This window comes from Natator depressus, chromosome 26, assembly GCF_965152275.1.
Source record: "Natator depressus isolate rNatDep1 chromosome 26, rNatDep2.hap1, whole genome shotgun sequence".
Classification (NCBI taxonomy): domain Eukaryota; kingdom Metazoa; phylum Chordata; order Testudines; family Cheloniidae; genus Natator; species Natator depressus.
Genome location: NC_134259.1, coordinates 16077774 through 16101425, shown reverse-complemented (window position 1 = coordinate 16101425; position 23652 = coordinate 16077774). Strand labels below are relative to the sequence as shown.

Below are 23652 nucleotides of genomic sequence, written 5' to 3'. Positions count from 1 at the left end.
TTGCATTCCCACATGGAGAGACCAGCTTCTGATCAGGCACAGCACTAGGCTCCACAATTTGGGAGCTGCCCCCCAGCCCTCTGTTGGGGCCATGCCATGACCTCCTCCCCAGGCTATGAAACACTACCCATCTCGGTCCCATCTCACCCAGCCAGGCCTGTCAGGCCACAGCCGGTGCGAGGGCCTGAGGATGCCCAGAGAGCTGAGGTGAGCCAGTGTTGCCCAGTTTGCTCCGGGCGTGGCCGTTCAGTGTGTTTTTTTGACCTGGTTTTGAAAACCCAGCAGGAGTAACTGCTAGCTGAGCACCCATGGAGCAGAGGGGGATGGGCTGGGAAGAGGGGCTGCAGCCTCCAAGTCCCTGCCCCACACAGGCCATGTGGAAGGGTTACTTTTTTATCTGTCAGCCCCCAAAATAGCCAGCAGCTGCAAACTCTCCTGCAGGGAGATCTGTAGCCAGAGGGTGGGGGCAGCATATTCCCCCAGTGCTGGGACCTTCCCCACTAACACCACGATCCCCATGTCCAGTCACAGCCCCCTGGGAAGACAATGTCAGCTCCCAGCAAAGAGGGAGAAGGGGCAACTCGATCCTCAGCTAGATCCAGCAGCTGATGTGCTTGGCAGTTCCTCCCCGGCAAGGGGCAAGGGAGACTCCCAAGCCCCGGGGGCTCCTAGTTCAGAGTGAGGATGTTTCACACCCACCGTGCACCAGTGTGAACAGCGGCACGTGGTGCTGCAGGGCTGGGGAGAACCAAGTCCCTGCTGGGGCACAGATCTCTGGAGTGATGACGTGTCTGGGGCAGGCAGAAGCCAAGAGCCGAGCCCCACAGTGCTGCTGAGAGTGTGCAAATGAGACACCTTCTGTGGCGGGGGAAGGCAACAGGAAATTCCAGCCGAGGCAGATAGTTCTGGGTTCAGCTGGCTGGGCAAAGTGGGATTAGCCCTGGCTGGAGGCCTGAGACAGCACAGCGCCCATGGGGTGGCAGCCTCACCAATGCCCAGGGGGTCTCTGAGCAGACATAGGAAGGGGATGCACAAAGGAAACAGCATGAGGACAGCGCTGGCTAAAGGCACGCCTCCTCTTCCCCCACGCCTCTAATGCAGGGCAACAGCTGAGCGGAGCTCAAACCCCTGACCTACTGCCCAGAAGAGTCCGACGGGGAATGTCCCAGAAGAACGGGATGGGGGGATGGAATGAGGATCAAGCCCCATTCCCGACCCAAGACCATCTGCACCCCAGGCAAGAGGGTGGTGGGGATTACGCCTGCTCAGCCTGAGGCCATAAGCCCTGCAGCCAGGAAGCCTCTGGGGAAGCTGGTGGGAGCCAGAGCACATGGGGAACGAACCATACCCTCCGCAGGGGCTGTGTGGTGAAGGCACGCGACTGCACTCCCAGAGGGCGTGGCTCGGAGTCTCACACCTCCAGCTCGCCCCGCTGCAAGGTGGGGGCTGATCCATCGAGCTAGGGCACTCCAAGGGAGTCGGCCATGAGGCTGGCTGCATCGTCGTCTCACGTACTGTTGGCGCTGAAACTGACTTGCCTTAGCTGGCGCGAGGGAACTTTGAAGAGCACCTGTCCCTGCAGCCCTCCTGCCCTGGGGCAAAGGCCCTGAGCATGTGGGGATTTCCCCTCTGACAGCAAGGGGTACTGAGCTGGGCTCCTTGGCATACAAGTTTCTCAGACCCCATCCGCAGAGTGCGTGGGAGCTGGGAGCCAGTGGGCTCAGCCAGCAACGGGCCCAGGCACTGTTGGCTAATCACAGACCTGAGCCTCAGTTTGGAAGGTCCCTGCAACTAGTGCAGACCGATCCCTCAGGGCTTCCCCTGCCCTGCTTAGAGACAAAAGACTCAGTGTGTGTGTATGTGTGTTTGTGGGGGGGAATGCAGCCCCCCAGCCCCACAAACAACCTCCTGGAGCTGGACAGGGCACGGTCAGGAAGGGTCAGGTTACTTACATCGAGGGAAGGCTCCGGCCCTTCCCCAGCTCCCGGCATGACTGGTTGCCCCACCATCCCAGGCCCAGGGTTAAAGGCAAGATCCCCTGCATGCGCCGGACCCCCAGATCCCGCCTGCCCAATGGGCTGCCGGGACTGCGGGGGGGGAGGGTTCCGATGATGGAGCTGCTGTCCTGACTGGCTGCTGAGGTTGGGGTTATGAAGCCCCTGCTGTACAGGGTTGTGGGATGGGTCTATCCTGCCAGATGGAGGCATCTGAGAGAGAGGAAGAAAATCCGGTGATGAGAAACCATTCTCTGAGCTGTGGAGTGGCCAGGCCTGAAGCAGGACCCCAGCGTCACACCCAGGGCCATACAGACACCCAGCATACACACATGCCCCCTTAACACCCCCACGAACATGCCACTGACACGCACCCTGCCCCACACTCCCCTCACAACCACCCGTGGCCCTTTTGGAGCCTGGTATTTTACAGTTGATGTGAGCAGACAGAATGGTGCCCCTGCATTCCCACCTTCCTGAAGAGCCTGCCACACTGCCCCCTGTGGGGTACGGGCCTCGGTGAAGCGAGGTGCAGTGCTGCATGCTCCCCACCGGGAGGTGCTCTCTCACTCACGAACTTCTGGGGATTGGGCCTTGGTTCTGGCTCTCCTGCACCAGATGGCAAATAACCATGCCTGGTTCAGAAACCCACTGATCAAAGGACAGAATGCTATTGGCCAAGGCAACATGCCACCAAGCAGCCCCGGGCATACCCAGCGAACCAGCCGTGAGTTGTCACAAACACTAGTGAGGAAGCACAGCGTCCTGACAGCTGCACTGCTCAAGGGCCTGGGAGGACCAGCTGCCACAGACAGAAGTGGGGTCACCTAAGGCACAGGGAGAGCACCCCTCTCCCCCACACACAACCCTTACCCCCTCCAGGAAGCCCATCTGACCTGTCCGGTGATGGAGGGAGCTGGTGGCTTTTCGGGGGTCAGGAGGCTGCTGGGAATGTCCGATTGGTAGGAGATGGGGGGAGGCCCCGGCGTGAATTCATTTAACGTCGGGGTGCTGGGGTTTGTGGGAGGGAACGAGTCCGGGAAACTGCCAGGGCCAGAGAAGCTGGAACCTGCAAAAGGAAACCCGGTCAGAGCAGAGCCAGGTGTGCCAGAGCGGGGCAGGGTATGCGGGGAGGACACCCATGGGCAGTTCCTTGGGAATCCCGTCACTTGTGTGAGTGGGCACACTCAGCTCCAGGCACCTCCCTGCACTTCATCAGCAGCAGGGTCCTCTGGGACACCTGCCCTACCCACTCCCCCAGGGAAGCCAGTGGAGACCCTTCTTTGTCCCCTCCCTCTGGTCAGAGGCCCCCGTTCCTGATGCCTAGTCCACTCCTTGATCAAAGGCCCCATTCCCTGCCCCCTTGCCTGCCCCCCCACCTGAAGGCCCTATTCCCTGTCCCTTTGCCCGCCTCCACCTGAGACCCCCTTCCCTTCCCCCCAGCTCAGAGGCCCAGCCCCCCTCCCGCCCCTGGTCACGCACTCTGGCTGCTGTAGTCACTGGCACTGCCGCTGGTGGGCGGGGGCTGCAGGGGCGTGAACGGTGAGGAGCCGGGGCCCAGGGCGGCGATCATCTCCATGACATTGGGCATCACCATGTGAGTGGGGCTCATGGTCCGGCAGCGCTTCAGCACAGGGCCGTCCTGCTCCTCCTTGATGTGGATGTCGGGCTTGATGGGCACTGGCTTCCAGCTGCACGTGGGGTCGATGGTGATCTCCTCATAGTCGGAGCTGGGTGGGCACAGAGGGGCAGGTCAGGGTGAGCAGAGCTCTCACACCTGCTGGCACCGCCAGGGCCCCTGACATCAGTCAGCCTGGGGCAACTGGGCTACTGCCGCAGCAGCCCTGGGCTTGGCAGCTTTTCAAGAGGGGTGCGTGAGGGAGGAGCATGGGGGGGGTGCATCGTGGCAAAGCCCTCCAGGGACCCGTCGCCTGTGCTGGGAGCTGCACTAGCCCTTGATCTGGAGCCGCCCTCTCTCTTCCTGGGGGTGGGCTGGACCTGTTCCCTGAAGTCCCTGGGTTTAGCTGGGCAGAGGAGTCAGCAGAGCAGGGCTGGCATGGCAAGGGCTGTGGGGAGATGGGGTGTTGGAGCAGGGCTGTACAAGGGGTGGCTGCAGGCAGGGCCCAGCCCTACCAGCCTCTAGTGCAGGGCTGTCCTGTTAGTCGTGGGGAGGGGCTGGCTCAAGAGCTGCAGAGACTGCAGCCCTCTGGTAAGGTGCAACCTTCCCCCCACTCCTGCCTCAGGCTGTGCTGGAGTGACCCCTCTGGGGGTGGAAGGGGAGGGGTGTCCAGCCCTCTCTGCTGAGGCTGCTAAGATGGGACTTTTAGCTGGACACACCCAGCTGCGGCCTGGACCCTGCACTGGGCCCTGGGGACAGGCACAGCCCGGCACTCAGCTCAGTCTTGTTCTGGGATCCCCTGGGGAAAACATATTGTTGCCCCCTCCCACTAAGCAGGGGTCTCTAGAGAGCACTGCAAGGTGCTCTGTCCCCCAGGGCACAGCTCTCCCATCCCCTGTGCTCCCACCCACAGCTGTCCATTCCCCAGGAGCCCCCACTGACCCCACCCAAGTCATGTGCTGCCCTGACGTCCCCCCAACTGCACACGGGGATTCTGCCTTCAGCACCTCCGCCATCTGCCCTCTCCTGGGGGTGGGGTGGGAAGGGAGGAGAGGGCAGGTCAGGGCTCTACAGGGCAAATCCCCTAATCAGCCTGGCTTTTTGGGGGCAGGTTATGCCCCCAGAGAGACACTAACTTCACCAACTCTCTCTCTCTGGCACACATCTGCCCTCTGATGGCGAAAAGGAAACACAACAGTGCAGCACAGTGCGGGAACTCAAGCAGGGCACTTACTTCTGAATGTAGATCAGGATCCCCAGCATGTACTGATCCACCTCTAGTCCTTCCAGCAGGGCCGTTTTACTGAGGACAAGACAAGGGAGGGGTCTGAGAAGGGGATCCAGTCACACCGTTCAGCTCCTCGTAGGAGCTGGGGACTCAAATCCAAAACAGCATCCGCGGCCAGAGGAACCCAGTGCTGCTCCCCTCCCCACACAAACCCCCTGAACCCTGAGAGTGGATCATAAAGCACTGCACAAAGGTGGGTCGGTATCTTTATCCCCGTTATACAGAGGGGGAAACTGAAGCACAGAGAGGGCAAGTCCCAGGTCACCCAGCAGCAGAGCTGCGGGTAGAACCCAGTTCTCCAGCTCCTCAGCCCCCTGCTGAGCACTAGACTCTGCTACACTGGTGCTGCTCTCCCTAGCCCCGTGACAGCAGTTCAGCTGGTGTGTGAGGAGGTGGAGAGTGGGTGGGGGGGTCAGTCTGGGCTGCCCACTCCACAGAGCACGACCACTCACTTGCAAACAGGACACCGCCACGTTCCCCTCTCGCAGTTCAGTTGCAGGTAGGACTCCAAGTCAAAGCACTGAGCAGGGAGAGAAAGTGAGACAAGCAGTCACCCTGGGGGTGGAGGGGAGAAGGCAGCAAAGTGATGCCTCCAGGTGGCAGGGAGAGAGACAGCCAGGCACTGGGCCAGCAGCCTAGCCTTATAATGTCCCCAGTGAGGGGTCTCCCACCCCTTCCCTGGAAAGACCCTTCTGCCGCCTGAGAGGTCTCACTGCCATTCTGTCCCTTTGCCACTGGTCAGAGCCCTTTATTTCTGGTCCTCACAGCATGTGCCTGAGCCCAGACACCTGGCAGGGAGCTCAGCCAGTGTGGAGGGAGTCTCACCTGTATGTGCCTGCAGTCATGGCCCCGGGCAGGGAGCTGGATTCTCCGGAAGGTGATGGGACACTTCAGCGACACCTTGATAGCTGTCTGCTCCACACCGTCCTCCCCATTGGGACCCGGAGTCCCTGGGATCGTCCCGCTGCTGAAGTTTCGCTTTACTAGGTATTGAGAGTGAAAGGCCATTGAGAATAGCACCATCACTTCCTGGGGAGCTGGGCTCAGGCAGAGGGAGGCTCCAGGCCTGGGGAGCCAGCCTGCCAGGAAGCTGCACAGCCCCTTACTCCAACCGCTTAGGGAGACCTGCTTCACATGGCAGGGCTGGGAGGGGAGACCAGCAGGGGCTTGTTAGAGTGGGGAGGCTTGTGCAGTTAACGGGCAGCGCTGGGACCAGGCCTCGCCGCCCTTATGGGTCAGCTGGTGGCAACTCGTGTGGGGGGGGGAGTGCTAGTCACCACTAGGGTGCCCCCTGGTGCTCAAAGGCATGCACGTCACCCCTGGCACAGTGAATTGGGATGTCAAGGGTTAGATGCCCAGATGTGTATGAACTGCACTAGCCCATTGCGATGAGCCCCTGAGCCAGCAGGAGGGGAGAGCCCTTAGGAACAGACCAGCTGGGCTTGGATGGGGGAGCATTGACTGGTGCCCTAATTACTAACCCCTTGCCCTCCTCTTTGCCTTTCACCTGAGGCTCTCCAAGCTCCTTAGTCACTAACTGACTGTGTGGAAGCTCAGTATCATTATCTCCATTTAACAGGTGGGGAAACTGAGGCACAGAGGAAGGCAGGGGCATGCCCAAGGTGAGAACCCAGGAGTCTTGACTCCCAGTCCCTTTCTCTAAATGTAAGCCCACAAGGCATGGCCAGAAAGACAGAGCCCAGGGCTGCTTGGAGTTCCTCCTTCCAGCTCCCACCCACAGCAGCTCCACCAGGAGCACTGCCCACAGGGCTGAGGCCTCCAAGCTCATGGCACATCGAAGGAGCCACCTTGCAGCCCAACGGGGGCACTCACTTTTGGTGATGCAGTGCTCGGCTGGCAGCAGGCGCTTCTTTATTAACCCTTGCAGCACTGACCGAACGGAGGGCCGGTGCACCAGCTGCAGGACAAAGAGGTGAGACTGCAAAGAGGGGAGAGAGATTAGCTGGGCCGCGTGTGCACAAATCAGACCAGCATTGCCATGCCTCTCCCCCAGCGCACCCAGGCTTCCATATCCACATCCATCTATTGCACCAGTAGATCCCCAGGGCTCTGCACAAGAATCCCAGCCAACAGGCTCTGCTGAACTGTCTCGTTGAGCCTTCTAGTGTGTCTGGAGTCCCTGGCCCTTTTAAATGGCCACCCGCACTCCTAATGCCATGGCTACAGACTGTATCCAGTATACATGGTCAGGGCACCCTGCATCTCATCCCCAAAGGCTGAGCAGAGCTTTCCCAGCTACCCGGAGGCTGAACGCAAAGCCCCTTCCAGGGGGACATTATGGGTGGCGGTGGTAGTGCCATCTAGAATTAAGGCAGCTCGACACTTCCCATTCTAAGACCCTGTTTTTAGCTGTTTATAACTTTGCCAAATGTTAACTGCTGAGGCTGAACTTTTCCACACTGAGAGTCTGCTTCAGGCTGCATTTTCTGGACAAGTTTCCGTGAAAAGGGCTCAACTGTTTCCAAGACCAAGACTAGAGAATAACACCTTGTTTTGCCCATGGTCAAAAAACTTTTGCAAGCATTTTGCTGAGAAGCTCTAGCACCCCCACACTTTGGGGCAGGGGTTAAAACGTGACAAGGGGTTGCCCTCTGGTGTAAGCAAAGTGCACAGGCAACCTACATTGAGGAATTTCCTAGCTTTTGAGTACTTGACTTTGCAACCTTAACATTCTTTTCACACGGGGTGTGGGGTTTTTTGGCATTGGGGTTTTTTTGTTTTGTGTTTTTTACTGTAATATGCCATTGGAACATCTGACCAAGGGCTGGGATGAATTCTCTGTCACTGGCAAGGTTTCAATCACGATTGGATGTTCTGCTAAAAGATCTGCTCTAGTTCAAACAGGAATTAATTCAGGGCAGTCCTCTGGCTTGTGTTATGTGAGAGGTCAGCCTAAATGATCCGAGTAGTCCCTTTTGGTTCAATAAGCTGTGAACTTAGGTTCTCTCTCATAGTCTGCTTCAGGGAGCACAGAAACCCAATTCTGGTTCTTCCTCTCCCTCCCAAAGTCCAGGCTGTGACTTCAGGAACATCTGCCCCAGAGGTCAATCCACCTACCCCATGATGTGCTGTATCGTGCTTTCACCTCTCCAACGGATGGGGCTGCCATGCTGCTGGTCTAGTTAACTTGGTTAGTAAGGGTTTGATTTTCTGTTGGGGGATGTGCATGCTGGGAGTCAGGAACAATCCCAACAATTAATAATCTTTTGTCTTTCTCTGGTGCCTTTAAATGGTGGATCTCAACATGCTTTAACTAAGCAAGCCTGGAAGGTAAGTTTAGTGTGCACATTGCTTAGGCCACACTCCTTCCCAAATCTAGGAACAGAACTAAGGAGTGAGTTCCCACCCCCTCTCTACCCGTTACTCCACCCTCCCTGCTAACACCTGGGCTCCAGCTCAGGGCTCCGGGATCTCACTGCTCTGCTCTAACCAGTAGACCACACTGTCTCCAATAGGCGAGGGGCAGGTGCCTCTCTGGGATGCTGCTGGATGGAGCATGCAGATGCTGTGAGATACAGGTGCCTTTGGGAGGCCATGCCCACATCTCCTGGCCTGGCAGAGATGGTGTGTGGTGTCTGGTCTCTGACTGGCCGGGGACAGGAAATGGGTTTTTATTCCCACGAAAAATCTTGGATTTTCGTCAAAAAACGGAAAACTAAAATATTTCCATTTGGTAATGCTGCTGTGGTGCCTCATAGGAGTTGTAGTGCAGGTGCCTCATGCTCTCATTCTCTATGGGCTGGACTACATCTCCCATGATGCAGCAGTTTCTCCTCCTGATGAAGGCAGGTGATGGTATCATGGGAGTCCCTGGATGTGGTGCATCATGGGAAAGTGAGTGTGGCTGGGGAGCCTGGCCCTTAAAGTAGAATGTGGATAAGAGGAAAATGAACTACAACTCCCATGAGGTGTGGCAGCAGCATTGCTGAATGGAAATATTCAGCATTTGTTTCTTTGATAAAAAATCAAAAATAGAACCAGGCAATAGACCAGAGCAGATCTTTTAGCAAAACATCCAACCTTAATTTAAAAAATGTCAGTGATGGAGAATCCACCACGAGCCTTGGGAAATTGTTCCATTGATTAATTACTCTCACTGGTAAAAAGTTACACCTTATTTCCAGTCTGAATTTGTCTAGCTTCAACTTCCAGCCATTGGATCACGTTAGACCTTCCTCTGCTGGACTGAGGAGCCCAGTATTAAATATTTGTTCCCCACGTAGGTACTGACAGACTGGGATGAAGTCACCCGTTAGCCTTTTTTTGTTGTTGAGCTAAACAGACTGAGCTCCGTGAGTCTTTCACTCTCAGGCAGGTTTTCTAATCCTTGAATCATTCTCGTGGTTCTTCTCTGCCCCCTCTAATTTATCAACACCCCTCCTGCATTGTGGGCACCAGAACTGGACACAGGATTCCAGCAGTGGTCGCACCAGTGCCAAATGAGCAGGACTGGGCCCACGGTGTGATGTAACTTTACAGCGAGCACGTGTGCACACATATACATACACACACACTTGTGTGCATCTGGCAGTGTCTGTGAGCTTGTCAGTTCGTGCATGTACTGGGATCTGGGCAGGCAGGGGAGTGCAGGTCACTTACACAGCAGCAGGCAGTGACGGTTATCTGGATGGTGTTCCTCCCAGGCTGGCACACCTGCTTCAGGTAGAGGGGCTTGTGGGAAGTCTTGTTGTCTCCCCGCTCGATGGTCAGGGGCGTAGCATTGACGCTGACCTGGACTGAGGCCGGCCAGTTAGTGTTCATCTGTCGGTCCTCATGGTGGTAGCATTTGAACTGGAGCTCCAGGTCAGGCCTTGGGCAGGAGGAAAGCTGGCTGAGTGACCCTGGAGAGTTCTTTGGACAGCCGAGGGGGGTGTAGAGGGAGATAGGCTAGGAGCCCGTGGAACAGGGATTCAGGGTAGCTCCAGGGCCAGGGGCAGGGCATCGGCCAGGTTCTCTCCATTGGTAGAGAGAAGGCAGATGGGATGGGGCTGTGACTCAGCGCCGGGGATCCCAGCTACGAAGGGGCCAGAGGGCAGTGCCTTGGGGTGGAGGGACCAGAGGGTGACGGCTGGACTGGAGGGTGGGCAAAGGAGCAGACCCAGCTGTGGGGAGGCTTGGAATCTCTGCCCCTATGGGGAGGCCAAAGCTGCTCCACAGCCAGGAGGGCCGGGTGTGAGAGCGGCCAGGCCAGTGCAACGAGGACCCCAGCAGGATTGGGGGGACTGCCATCGCTAGCGGTGAGGGGAGCTGCGAGTGGAGCCCGGGGGGGAGGCCTCACCTCAGCATCAGCGTCTTGTAGACAGAATCGCGGAGCTGGAAAACGTGGTTGCTGACAGCCAGGTTGTGCTGGAGGCGGAAGGGCTCCAGGACCACCCCGTCCCGCACGGGGAAGGTCAGGCGCAGCTCCTCGCACGGGTTGCCTGTGGTGGGGGAAGGAGGGCTCAGGCTGGGGATGGGCCAGGGGTGCAGGGCCATAGGCACCGGCAGGCACTGCACCTGCAGCACCACGGGCACCAGCCGCAGAGGGCGCCAGGCCATGGGGCTGGCCTGGACCCCCCTGCCCCTTCCTCCTCTCCCAAACATGGTCGGGGGCAGTGCCCTGTCCTCCCCTCTTTGGGTGGCGTCCCAGACACCCCTCCCCCGACCCGATTCCACCTCCCCAACTGCCATGGAACCCCCAGCCCCCCAACGTTCCATCCCCCCCTACAGGGGCCATGCCCCCCAAATTCCATCCTGGCTCAGAGAGACAGACCTTGCCCCTTGCCCTGTGGACCGGGGGCCGCTGTGCCCACATTTAGCGAGGCTGCATGGAGCTGCTGGGTTTCCTCCTGCCCTGAATTCATCCCCCCACGCTCCCTGTAGCCCATGGATGATGGGCCCGGGTGGACCAGCTGCTGGGGAAGGCACTCATCTGCTTCAGACGCCCGGGCCGGATCCCAAAGACCTGCAGGTGAGACTCACCTGAAGGGGACGGGTGAAGGGAGCTGACGCTGGGCTTGATGTCCGTCAGGAAGGGCGACTTGACATCCTGCCCCGGGGACATGTATGGTGGGATGGTGCTTCCGGGCGTCATGGGAGGCGTGGGGTTCCCGGGCAGCGGGGAGCTGGGGTAGCCAGGCACAGACCGGCCAGGCTGCAGGGAGACAAACACATCGTGACTGTCCCCAGCCTTTGGGGGAACCCGACCTTTAGCACAGGGGGTGCATCCCCTTAGGGACTAGGAGGGAAACAGGAGATATGGGGCAAGCGGGAGGGGAGTAGGGGCCTGCTCCTCTGGGCAAAGATGCCAAGGAAAGGGGGAGGCTGAGAGACCCCTGGAGCGCAGGGAGAGCTACCAGTGCCTCTGGAAGTTACTTGGCATGCCCATGAGCAGCCCACTAGATGTGCCAGGGGGCTCGGGGTTGGAAAAAACATGCCCCCTGGGGCAGCAAATCCTCCTCACTCGGGGCAGTATTGGGTGGTAGCACCTGGGGGGCAGAGCGCGCGTAGTTCCAGGGGGACAGGACTGGTGTGCTACTGGCAGGCAGAGCGGGTGTACCAGGAGAAGCAGAGCGGACACAGTACTGGGAGGGCAATGCTGGGGGACAGAGGGTAGTACCCAGGGGGCAAAGCGGGCATAGTACTGGGAAGCAGTACTGGGGTTGGGGGTGCAGAGCAGGGGCAGTAACAGGGGGCAGTGCCAGGGGACGCAGAGCAAACAGAGTATTGGGTGCAGAGCAGGCCTGGCTGCCCCTCAGTTCCCAGAGCAGGGAGATGCCAGGGATGGCCCTCGGTGCAGTGACTCACCCCATTCATGGAGGCCTGGCTGTAGCTGTTGAAGCTGGCATTCTGCCCATTGAACTGGTCAGTCGGCTAGAAAGAAGATGACCCCAAGGCACAGCGTTAGAGGAGCATCCCAGTCCTCAGACTTCAGCCCACTCCAGACCCGCTAGACTGCCCATCATGGACTGGCCCCCTCACCCCATCCCGGGGGGGCCCTCGTCTCAGGGTGTAGGCAGCAAGATGGGTCAGGGGTACAGGCAGGAGCCATGGGATGTAGGGGAGGATGGTCTTCGGGCTAAAGCTTGAGCCTGGGAACCAGGACTCCTGGGTTCTTTTCCCAGTTCTGCCTTGCTGGGTGACCCCAGAAAAGCCCATTGGGCCCTCTCTACAATGGGGTTCAGCTGCGGGAGACAGAGGGTTAACTCCTCAGGAGCTAACTCCTGGAGGAGGGGGCACTGGAGCAATTTGGGGGGCGCAGTGTTAATAAAGGTTAAAGGTGTGTGGAGGAGGGTCCAAAGTAACTCCCCCCAAGCAATCTACAAAGACAATGTGCTTCCCCTAGTGGAGGCTGCCTGGACCCCACCTCGTACAATGCTCCCCAACACCATCCCCCTATACAGTCTCTGCAGCGTTACCCTGGCAGTTAGGTACCTTGTAGTATGGTCCGGCGGAGGCAGAGGCGGAGAGGTACTGGCCCATTCCTTGCTGCATGGGCATCCTGTGGCCAGGGTATGAGGGGGACGGTGCAGATGGCTGGGGTGCGCTAGGAGCATACTGGGCAGCTTGGGTGGGGTACTGGGCCCCCTGGATGTACTGCTGCCCGGGGTAACCCTGAGAGGGAGAGACAAGATGGCATCACAGCCCTGAAACCAGGAAGAGCGGAACCCCCCATGCAGCCACCTCTGGGGTGGAGGCCAGCACAGAGTTGATGCATCACTTGCTGCCCAGCAGTGCTGAGCAAGACTCCAGAAAAGCCACGCCCAGTTATCTCCGTTCGCCTGGCTGAGTCCCCCAGGTCAGGCTTGAAGCTGAGAGCTAGGAGCCTTGCTGAAAACACTGCTTCCCTCAGCAGCATTGTGTGCCTCCACCCTGGGTGCCAGAGTTTGTGGGGCCCACAGTAGCTCCCCCTCCTTTAGCCCTGGGCAACTCTCGACTTATCACTTTTGGCAGGCTCAGGCTTAAAGCTGGGCATCAGGTCTCTCCTGAGGGGACAGATGAGGTTCCAGAGCTGCAGGGCTCCCAGCCTCCCCAGGCAGGAGCCAGGCCCAGGACCCCCTCCTTGGGCAGCGGCAAGCTGGGTCCCAACATGTGGGTCGCTCTGGGCTGTTTAATTGCAATGGGACCCAAATCCCCTGCCCGCTGGTCATGCCGGCCTCATCCCTGCTTCTTACTCACGTCACTGGAATACGCCCTCTTGACCCCCTGCCGGGGGATCTGCTGGCTCTGTGGGGGCCCAGGGTACCCATGCTGGGGCAGCCTCTGTCCTCCATACAAGGGGGTCATGCCAGGGGCCCTGGCGGGGTTCATGCTCATGGGAGACATTCCTGAAGGGCCCATCACGCCCCCCATGCTGGCAGGGTTCATCCCGGCTGGCACAGCGGGTCCGCGGGGGCCCGAGTGAGGCAGGAACTGGCTGTTAAATGGCTGCCCGGCCCCCATCTGGAGAAATAAGTAGAGAGATCAGAGCCACTTGGAAAGGAAACAAAGCACACGGGGTACTGCAACAATTCCTGGTTCACACCCCAGCACTCAGCACTGCTGAGGTGTCCAGCACCAAACCCCATCACTGATGCCCCCACACCCAGCACCCATCACTGAAACACCCCACGCACCCATCACGGACCGCACCACACCCAACCCCATCACTGACCCCCCCCATGCACCCATCAATGAACCCCCCACCCCAACCCCATCACTGACACCCCACATACACACATCACTTACCCCCTACGTATACCCATCACTGACTCCCTCCACACTCAGCACCTATCATTGAACCCCCATACCCCCAACCTATAACTATCATTGAACCCCCACACCGCCAATGCCATCACTGGCCCCACCACGCACCCACCACTGACCCCCACACACACCCACCCCATCACTGACCCCCCACGCATCCCATCACAGAACCCCCCCACCCCAAACCCATCACTGATGCCCCCCACATATAACCCCACCACTTACCCCCCCATGCACCCACCACTGACCCCCTACATCCACCTAGAACCCATTACTGATCCCCCCACCCAACAACCATCACCGACCCCCCCATGCACACCCATCACTGACCCCCCACATCACTTGTCACTGACCCCCCCACGCACTCATCACTGACCCCCCCCACACTCCAACCCCATCTCTAACCCCCCACGCACCCATCACTGACCCCTCCACACCCAACCCCATCACTGAATCACTGACCCCTCCATCACCCCCACCCAACACCCGTCACTGACCCCCGCATGCACCCATCACTGAACCCCCCCACACAACCCCATCACTGACCCACCACGTACATGCGTCATTGACCCCCACACACACCCAACCCCACACTGACCTCCCACATACACCCATCACTGACCCTCTCCACAGCCAGCACCCATCACTGAACCCCCCCATGCACTAGTCATTGACCCTCCAACCAACCCGATCACTGAACCCCCACATAGACTCAGCACCCATCACTGACCCCCTCCCCACATCCACCCAGCACCCAACTTCCATCACTGACCCCCCACCCCACGAACATCACCTACCCCGCCCCACACATACCTACCACTGCCATACCTACCTATCTCCCCTCCCGCACATCTGTTAGTGCTGGGGCTCCTGCCAACCCCAACACCCTGCTTCTCCCCTGGAGCACCCAGCAAAACCTAGCGCCGCCGGGCCTCCAGAACGCCAGCACTGCTCCCGGCGATGCTGAGGACCTGTGCACCATCCCCAACCCATACCCACCATCAGGGCTGCTGGGCCCCAGAGTTAGGCCGACACCCCATCTAACACTGCAGCCCAGCGCCTCCGGCCTGCCAGCAGCTGCCTGGCCGAGGGAGCACACTCTTACCGCTCCGTACTGGCTCAGCTCCTGACTCTGCTTCTCCTGCAGGGCAGCCACCGTGGCTGTGGCCGTGGCTGTGGCCGTGGCAGCTGCTGCGGCCACAGCGGCTGCAGCAGCCGCCTGGGTGAAGTCGGCCGGGGGCCGGCCCGTGTGTGAAGGGAGGCCCATGCCGCCGGGGCCATTGGGGCTGCCTGCGTAACTAGAGAAAGGGGAGGAAGTCACAGAGCCATTCCTGCAAAGGGCTGTAGGACTCCCCCCTTGAAGGCCATAATGGCGCCCCACCATCTCCCGCAAGGAGCCTCCACCCCATCCCAAGGCTGGGCTCCCCAGTGCCATCAACAATGATGGGAGCATGGGGATGGCTCCTTATCTGGCCAGCACAGCAGTGTGTGTGGGCATGGGGTGTTTGAGGGCTTATTAGAGAGAACAGCTCCATTCTCCCATCACACCCAGGGCTGCCCATGACCCTGAGAAGCCACCACGCCCAGGAGAGCACTCCCACCACACAGAGACTGGGCATGAGGCCAGCCGAGCCACGCCAAGGCCCCCTCCTTACCTGGTGGTGAAGCCCGGCCCCCCAGGGTATGTGCTACGGCCGTACATCCCCTGCTGCACGTAGCCCTTGCTGGCGGCCCCCTCCGGGAAAGGCTGCTGTCCCATAAACTGAGGCGAGTTCATTCCAGAGCCACTGCCAGCCATGCCGGGCATCATGGGGTTTCCAGAGGTGTTTCCCCCAGGGCCCATGGGGTTTCCAAAAACCTGCACAGGACAGATCCCGAGAGAGGTGGTGTAAGGGGGTGAGAGAGGCAGCATGAGATGCCAGACCACCCACCCCCGGGAACCCCTCATCACACCCCCTTCGCCAAGGGGCTGCAGCCCAAGCACCAGCAGCATGCCTGGAAGTGGGGGAAGGAAAGAGGGGGATGGAGGGGTGAGGGGGGCTGGTGGAGGAACACGTGTAGGCACAGAGTTGGCAAAGGGCAGTGTTTGTGGGGAGCTGATGGAGTGGGGGTGGTATGTGGGGGGAGATGAGTTGACAGAGGCAGAACATGGGGGGCTGGGGCTGAAGGGAGGAAGGGGGCTGGGATGGGACATATGTGGGAGGCTGGCATAGCAGGGACAAACGGTGGGGAGAAGGGATTGGCAGAGGGGCAGGAAGGGGGTACAGGTCCCAGGACAGGTCTCAGGGACGCTTTCCCCTTTGCAATGTTTTAGGGGCTCCCAAAAGCACCCCAGCTCTGGGCAGCGCCCTAGACCTTGCCCTTGCCACTCCCGCACCTAGGGGCCTCCAGCTGTGTCCCCGTGACTCGGGGAGGTTGCCCCAGGTACCTGGCTCTGGGACGTGTTGTTGCTGACGCCCCACACAGTGGTTACCACGGAGAGAGATCCTGCAGGCTGATTGGTGCTCTGTTGCCAAGGAACTGACTCATATGCAAATGAACCATCACTAGAAAGGAAAACAAGGCCATTAAAAAGCCCTTTGGGGGGTTAGTGGGGGTGGTGGTGCAACTGGACAGACACACATGGCCAGGGCTGGAGGCATCCACAGCTGGGGAGGGGCTCTGGCAGATCTGAGGGAGGGTGGGAGAGGAGTTATTTAAGGTACGCACCAATGTGGACACAAGAAGCAATGAACATAAACTGGCCAGAAACAAGTTTAGGCTTGAAATTAGGTGAAGGTTTCTGTGAAGTTCTGGAACAGCCTTCAAAGGGGAGCAGTAAGGGCAAAAAAAAGAACTAGTTTCAAGACTGAGCTTGACAAATTTATGCAGGGGGTGGTGTGATGGGACTGCCTACAATAGCATGGAGCTGATCTGTGACTGCTAGCAGCAAATATCCCCAACGGCCGGTGATGGGACACTAGATGGGGAGGGCTCTGACTTACTACAGACAATTCTTTCCCAAGTGTCTGGCTGGCGGGTCTTTCCCACATGCTCAGGGTCAAACCGATCGCCAGAGTTGGGATCAGGAAGGAATTTTCCGCTGGGTCATATTGGCAGAGACTTTGGGGGGGTTTTGCCTTCCTCTGCAGCGTGGGGCCCGGGTCACTTGCAGGTTTAAACTAGTGTAAATGGTGGAGTCTCTGTAACTTGGGGCCTTTAAATCACGATTTGGGACTTCAGTCACTCAGCCAGAGGTGAGGGGTCTGTTACAGGAGGGGATGGGTGAGGTTCTGTAGTCTTCAATGTGCAGGAGGGCAGACTAGATGATAATGATGGTCTATGAGTCTACCTATGAGTGTTGGAAAGAGCTGGGGTGGTATCTGTGGCCAAGCAGGAGGTGCTAAGTTGGGGGGATCCATGATGGGGGAGGAGGCGCTGAGTCTATGTTGGGGAGCAGGGACAGGGCAGGAGGCAACACAAGGTGGTTATCAGCGAGGTTTGTGTAGAGATGATACAAGACACATCACCCCGTCCTCTGGTGCCACTTTGTGGGTAACACTGGAGCTGTGCGTGGAGAGCTCTATTGCTCCCCCCAATCCTGGCCAGCAGGAGAGGTGAGGGAGGACCCTAGTTCCCCATACATCTCCCTGGAAAGCCCACCCCAAAATCCTAAGGTGTGCCAGGGACAGACAGACGGACTGACGGGCAGATGAAAAGAAACACTCACCCATGCGGCGTGGGTGGGAGGGATGGTTTCATTGGGTTCATGGAGTTCATTGGCTGCAGGCAGGCGAGCAGGGCACGTGCTGGGTCTTCAGGAACAGCGAAGGCAGCTGGGTGGCTGTGGCTGGGCTGGGGAGGGATGTACAGAGCGCCAAGGCATTAACACTACAAGGAGGCAGCAGCCACACGGAGTGTTAGCTCTCCAGGCAGGCTCTCCTGGCATGGGGCACTGCAGGGGGAGCTCCAGCTACTCCAGCCCCGGCATCTCCCAGCAGGGGGCGCTATGGGAAGCGGGGCAGCAGCACCAGCTGTGGGGAGCGTGGCAGAAGTGCTGTGGGGTGAGACCTCTTCCAGCAGGGGGCACTGTAGGGAATGGGGCAGCAGTTCCGGCTGCGGGGGAGCTCCCCGCTAGACCTGCACTGGGAATGGTTTTCCCTGTGAAAATTATTCCCGTTCCACATCAGAACACAAGGGAGACCTTTCAACATTTTCAGGAGAAAACAGAGAGAAAGTGAGAGACCATCCCCTTCTCTTCCCCAGCAGGCCAGGATTAGAGCATTGGTGGTGGTGATGGGGGTGGGGGGGGGACTCACATTCAAATCCCACCTCCAAACTCAGCAGGGGAAGGAAGGGAACAGCAATGCCTGAACCACCCAGCAACAGATGTCATCGCTCTAACCACTAACCACTTGGGTGCTTGGCTCTCCTGGGGGCTCTCTCTGTCTCCTTCCTCCCCCCCACGCTCCAAGAAAGGCCATCCTAAACCTGAGGATCCTCCCATGCCAGCCCCCCAATCCCCGGGGCAAGTGTCGGTGACACTAATCCATTCCCACCAACACAAAAACATTTAATCGAAAAACGGCCGCCCAGCTGGTATCCCTGCACAGGCTGAGGGGTGCCTAGAGCAGGCAGTGGGTTCAGAAAGCAGCAGTTGCTTGGAACCAAGGGCAAGACTTAGCAAACCCCCATGCTCCCAGAGGGAACAAGGCCCTGCCAGAGCACCCAGGCCTGGCTCCAGGAGGGCACTCATGCCAGCGCTCGGGGTGGGCATGGAGGCAAGCAAAGGGGTCAAGGGGTCATTTCCAATTCAGCGACATGCATGCTCTTAATCCACCATTCCTCCATATCTCCCTCCCCACCCCTCTGCACAGACAACCCCCCACATAAAAGCACTCCCCATCCCACACTCCCACGCATGTACCCTGCCCACAAATAAATGCCCTCTGCGCATGTGGCCTACTCAGATGCAATCCCACAGACACAACCCCCATGGACACAGCAAATACACCCACTGCCACACAATCTGCCCGCTGCCACAACCACTGTCCCTCCACGACTGCTCACACAGCCCCCAACCCCTCCATGCCCCCACACTCCCTGACACACAGTGATGCTCCTCTGCCCAGCAGCTGAGGTGCCAGGGCTTTGCCTGTCTTGGCCTGAGTAACCCTTGTCCCAAGGTACTAATGCTCTGCCACCTCCTTGGGGGTCCATGGGGTGGCCCCACGCTGCCCCTAGGAGACCCACAGGTCAGTGCTGGACACTGGGCCATGGTAGCAGGGGCTGTGATTCAGACAAGGCTGCAGAGAGAGCCGGGCACGTCTAGGCACAGAGCCGATGCACTTGCCCATCTTCTCTGCTCCCTGAGGCCCCCTCCCACTGGCCATGTCTCTTCACCCCACTGCACCCCCTCTCCACATCAATGGAGGCTCCCACACAGCCCATTGGCATCCCATGAGCATGATCAGGCAAGGACGGTGTCTTTATCCCTGGGTGGCAGAGGGGTGTGGGGAGGGAGCCGTCACCCAGGGAGGCCGGAGCTCAGTTGAGAATGGCACCCTGGAGTCCTGAGTCCCAGGCTGCACCCGCCCTCCTCCCAGCCCATCCCTGGCACCCCACGGCCTCCCCCGCTTCCCAAGGCCAGGCGGGGGCGGATCCTGGAGCCTCACACGGTGTTTGTGTCCAGCCCTTTGATCGGGTCAGATAAGGTGAATCCTTCAACTCACTTCAACCCCCTTAGGCCAACCCCCTGGTCTCACCCACCACCTCGCACTGGGCCCCCGGGACTCCTCTCTTGCCCCCCCAATGAAGCGCCCCCCGCTCTCTTGAGGGGAAGTGGTCACATTGGCTCAGCAGCGCCAACTACGTCAGCTTCACAGCACGGCCAGCAGGAACTTGGCGTCCTGCCCAGATCTGGCAAAACAAGGTCCTGGCATGCGCGGGCTGAAGGGCTGGCCTAGTTCCGCTGGGTTAACTCTCCCCAGCCCACAGTTTGTGGCTAATGGCACGAGGCAACCAGAGCAAACCACGGCACCTGCCACCTGGCTCGGGGGCCACTATGCCCCGGGCACGGCAGGGAGGGGGAGAGGGTCTCTTCAGGAAATGCCCTCTTCCAGCAGGGGGGGCGCTGTGGGGAGCAGGGCAGTAGCACTGACTGTGGGGGGAGCTCCCGGCTACCTCAGCCCCGGCCTCTCCCACCAGGGGGCGCTGTGGGGAGGGGGTCAGGGCACTGGCTGTGGGGGGAGCTCCCAGCTACTCAAGCCCCGGCCTCTCCCAGCAGGGGGCGCCGTGGGGAGCGGGTCAGGGCACTGGCTGTGTGGGGAGCTCCCAGCTACTCAAGCCCCAGCCTCTCCCAGCAGCGGGCGCTGTGGGGAGTGGGGCAGGAGTACTGGCAGGGGGCGCCCTGACCCATCCCATGCCCAGCATCCCTGAAGGCAGCAACGTGCCATCCCATGCACAGTGAGGAAGGAAAGCATCTCTGGCTTGAACAGCCCCGACCAGCTCCTGGATCCTGTTTACAAACATGCGGCGGAGCCAAGGCATCCTAGTGGGAAGCCGGCAGTGCAGGAATCTGGCCCGGCCCTCCGGAGCAGAGGGGTACGAAGGCGGGGCAAAGGCTGCCCTCCCCCTTTGTGCCTGATGCTGGGGGGGGGGGGGGGGAGGGAAGCAGGCCTGGGGCTGGGACAATAACTGAACCCCCCCCTTCTGCCTGGCAGCCTCCACCTCTCAGCCATGAAGCACCAGAGCAGGAGAAACAGTAAACCCTGGCTCCCTGCCACCGCCCGCTCCCCTTGTGTGCTGGAGACAGGACTGTGGCTGGAGCACCCCACGCCCCAGTCAGGGGGCTCCCAATCCTGCTGTCTGCCTGCTGCCCCCCCACCCGCTAGGGGCAGGGGCATCCATTCCCCGTTTGGGTGGTGCCTGGCTGGGCCCGTCTGGAGCGAGGGGGAAGGGGGCTGATGGCTGGGCCCTGAATGGAGGGCTGCTTGGCTGATGCTCCCCATGGGGGAGGGGAGCGCATGAGCTCAGCAGCAGGAACAGGGGCAGGATGCACAGGGGCTGCGGGGAAGGGAGCCTGGTGCATGGCGGGGAGGAGCTGCACATCCCCCCCATGAGCTGCAGGGCTTGGGGGAGGCCTGAGAGGGGAGGTGGGGGAGGGGTGTTCACCGGAGCTCTGCTTGCGACAGGAAAACATACAGCAAGGATTGTTACATCTCCAGCACTGAGCCCCCATCCCTCCGCCTTCCCGGCCCACCCGCTTCCCCTGACCGGCTGGTCCTTAACTAATGACCCAGCTCCTGTGAACGGTGCTGAACCCCATCCCTAGCTGACAGGATGTCCCCAATCTCCAACTCCGAGCGCCCACCAGGCTCCCAGACACCCTCCTGAGCTCTGCCTACACCCACCAGGCACCTTAACAAAGACTTCACTTTTATTAAGTTCAACCCACCGTCCCCCTGCTGCAACATGCTGGCCACCCAGCTAAAACCCCAGCTCTTTGGCTCAGGGACTTGTTGTTCCAGCTTTGTCCAGCACCTGGCACTCTGGGGTCCTCGTCTGTGACTGGCACTCCTAGGCACTACTGCAGTGCAATTAATAGACTAAGACAGAAAATACTCAAGTTTAAGGTCCCACTAGCAGCATCAGCTCAGCAACTATGTTATGCTGCACATTTGATCCCAAAGAGAAGAACAGAGAATTCAGGTGTGTGCCCTGGTGCTGAGGTGGCAGTGCCATGGGAGTCTTAGGTTCTGAACTTAAGGACAGCCAGACTGGGTCAGACCAAAGGTCCATCTAGCCCAGTATCCCTGTCTTCCAACAGTGGTCAGTGCCAGGTGCTTCAGAGGGAATGAACAGAACAGGCAATCATCAATTCTGCATGTATTTTTGTGCTCTGATCTCTGCGAATTTAGTGCTGCACTTACAAAATTCTCTGGATTGAATTTCCTAGGTTTTTAAAGAGGAAAAAAATCCATTGCTTTCAGACGTCCCTTCAACCAACAATAATGTTAATACCCCTACCCTGCACTCCTCATTGCTTTGCAAAGGATGGGAGAAACTGAGGCACACTTTTCCTTCACACAGTTACTTCCCTCCCTGGGTGCAGTCCCAGGAGAGGAATCCAAACTTAGGGAAGTGGCTTCACCAAGCATCTTGCAGGCTACTGGGAGAACTGGCCACAGAACCCAGTCTCCTGAGTCCCTATCCAGTGCTCTATCCACTAGGCCACACAGCCTCTCCACGGCAATCTTCGCTAGCTGTGCATGGATCCTGCAAACAGACCCAGACAAGCAGGGTCAGAGCCTCACCGGGGCTTCATTTGCACAGATCTGCTTGCAGGATCTCAGCCCTTGAGATTTAACTGCACAAGCTCAGCATGTGATTTTCAACCAGTCGTACCTCAGTCACTAAATCAAAAAGATTTGGTCTCCAACCCAAGCCAAGGCCACAGTCCCCAGGAAGGTGTTCATCCAGGTAAGCTGGCTTTGCCCTGAATACTGCTGGATATTTTCTCCACTCTCCAATGACTCAAAGGGTTTTTGCTCAAATTTTCCAAAATAAAAAAAACAAATAATTTCCTTCAGGCAGACCCCCCCAAGCCTGGAAAATTCCTGCCCCGGACAGCACATGTTTTGGAAAACTGTGAACATCTGAAAAGCGGCAGCGGGAAGAAGCGTCGCCGCTGAAATGCCACCGAGAAACAACAACACTTCTCGGTGGCATTGCGGCGGCGGGGTGTCCTGCGGGCACACAAAAATGCCCTGGCGGGCGCCATGGCACCTGCAGGCACCACGTTGGGGACCCCTGGGTTAAGGGATCTCTGCAGAATGGCAAGCCCACCCAGGCCAGACCCCTGCCTCCGGCGTGACCCCCTACAGCTGGGCTCTGCACCCTCTTCCCCCAGGCTGGCAGGCCAGGGCCGGCTGTCTAGCATGAGGGCGCAGCAAGACCCAACCCTAGGTCTGGCTGCAGCGGCTGGACTCAGCCAGGGGGCTCTCCCTGCAACTCCCTCCCTGGGGTCTGTCCTGTGACGGAGACAAGCTGGAGCAGCAGCGACACCTGCCCGCCCCCTCTCAGCCACAGCCCCTCCGGAACAGCACGTCCTTCTCCATGCAGGAGCCAGCACGGAGAGAGATTGCAGAGGGGAGGATACAAACAAGGGATTTCACTGCAGGAAAACTCCTGCCACCTCCATCCCATGGTAGTCTTGAGGAGGATGGGCGGCCGGAGCCCCAGGCAGCCACCTGGGTGGGGCAAACCCCACAACATCTCTACCCAACTCTAGTGCTTCCTAAGGAGCTCCAAGCAAACATTAACCAATAGAGCCCCTGACCCCCGGGTCAGGCTCATTATCCCTGTTAGAGGTGGGGGAAACTGAGGCATGGAGAGGTGAAGGGACTTGGCTGAGGTTACTGGCACAGAACCCAGGAATCCTGGCCCCCAGCCCCCCTGCTCTAACTGCTAGCTCTCCCTCCCTCCCGCCAGTCCCTTGTTAACACACTAACACCACACAACAGGATTTTGCCCTTGAGGGAGAAGGGCTAGGCAGCATTGCAGCTGGTATCCAGTCTCACCTGATCACTCAGGCTGAGAAGCAGTTTTCAGACACCCCGCCCACCCCCCATTTTCACTGGCTCCTCACACAAGATCACCTGAAGTTGGATTTTTTTTTTTTAAAGTGATCAAAATTCTCAACAGTTTTTCAGCAAAACTGAAAAACCAAAACAAATCCACTTCCCTGCACCAGGGCATGTTCTATCTAAACTGCTATTGAGGGGGGTGTCTACAGACCCCCAAACTCTGCTCTCTCCCCCCTCTCTATCTGCTGGGCTTCACAAGACCAGTCCCTTGGCAAAAAGCCCGAGTTACAATTCCCTAAGGTACTAATATTTAGGCGCCTGTCTTTGGGGATCTGGGCCTTGGAGACTCGGTGAATACAGACGCTTTTCACGCAGGTTGTAAGTACACTTGCTGTGTTGACACCCACTTTGCTGACTTCAAGCCTTTCAAACTAATTCAAG

General features: G+C 58.8%; 1 protein-coding gene across 1 annotated transcript in view; it reads right to left on the bottom strand.

The window, feature by feature from the left end:
* The window catches only part of ZMIZ2 (zinc finger MIZ-type containing 2), a 46603-nt gene that overhangs the window by 4862 nt on the left and 18089 nt on the right, over nucleotides 1-23652 (bottom strand). The window contains exons 2-18 of the mRNA XM_074940276.1: nucleotides 17355-17479; nucleotides 16074-16191; nucleotides 15301-15503; nucleotides 14751-14943; nucleotides 13079-13342; nucleotides 12335-12514; nucleotides 11708-11773; nucleotides 10883-11054; nucleotides 10200-10341; nucleotides 9521-9731; nucleotides 6734-6839; nucleotides 5726-5883; nucleotides 5353-5420; nucleotides 4847-4915; nucleotides 3477-3724; nucleotides 2891-3063; nucleotides 1953-2207 (exon numbers count right to left, since the gene is read on the bottom strand). Of these exons, the coding sequence (XP_074796377.1) occupies nucleotides 1953-2207; nucleotides 2891-3063; nucleotides 3477-3724; nucleotides 4847-4915; nucleotides 5353-5420; nucleotides 5726-5883; nucleotides 6734-6839; nucleotides 9521-9731; nucleotides 10200-10341; nucleotides 10883-11054; nucleotides 11708-11773; nucleotides 12335-12514; nucleotides 13079-13342; nucleotides 14751-14943; nucleotides 15301-15503; nucleotides 16074-16191; nucleotides 17355-17404 (2676 nt within the window). The 5' untranslated portion in view covers nucleotides 17405-17479. The remainder of the gene's footprint in view (nucleotides 1-1952; nucleotides 2208-2890; nucleotides 3064-3476; nucleotides 3725-4846; nucleotides 4916-5352; nucleotides 5421-5725; nucleotides 5884-6733; nucleotides 6840-9520; nucleotides 9732-10199; nucleotides 10342-10882; nucleotides 11055-11707; nucleotides 11774-12334; nucleotides 12515-13078; nucleotides 13343-14750; nucleotides 14944-15300; nucleotides 15504-16073; nucleotides 16192-17354; nucleotides 17480-23652) is intronic.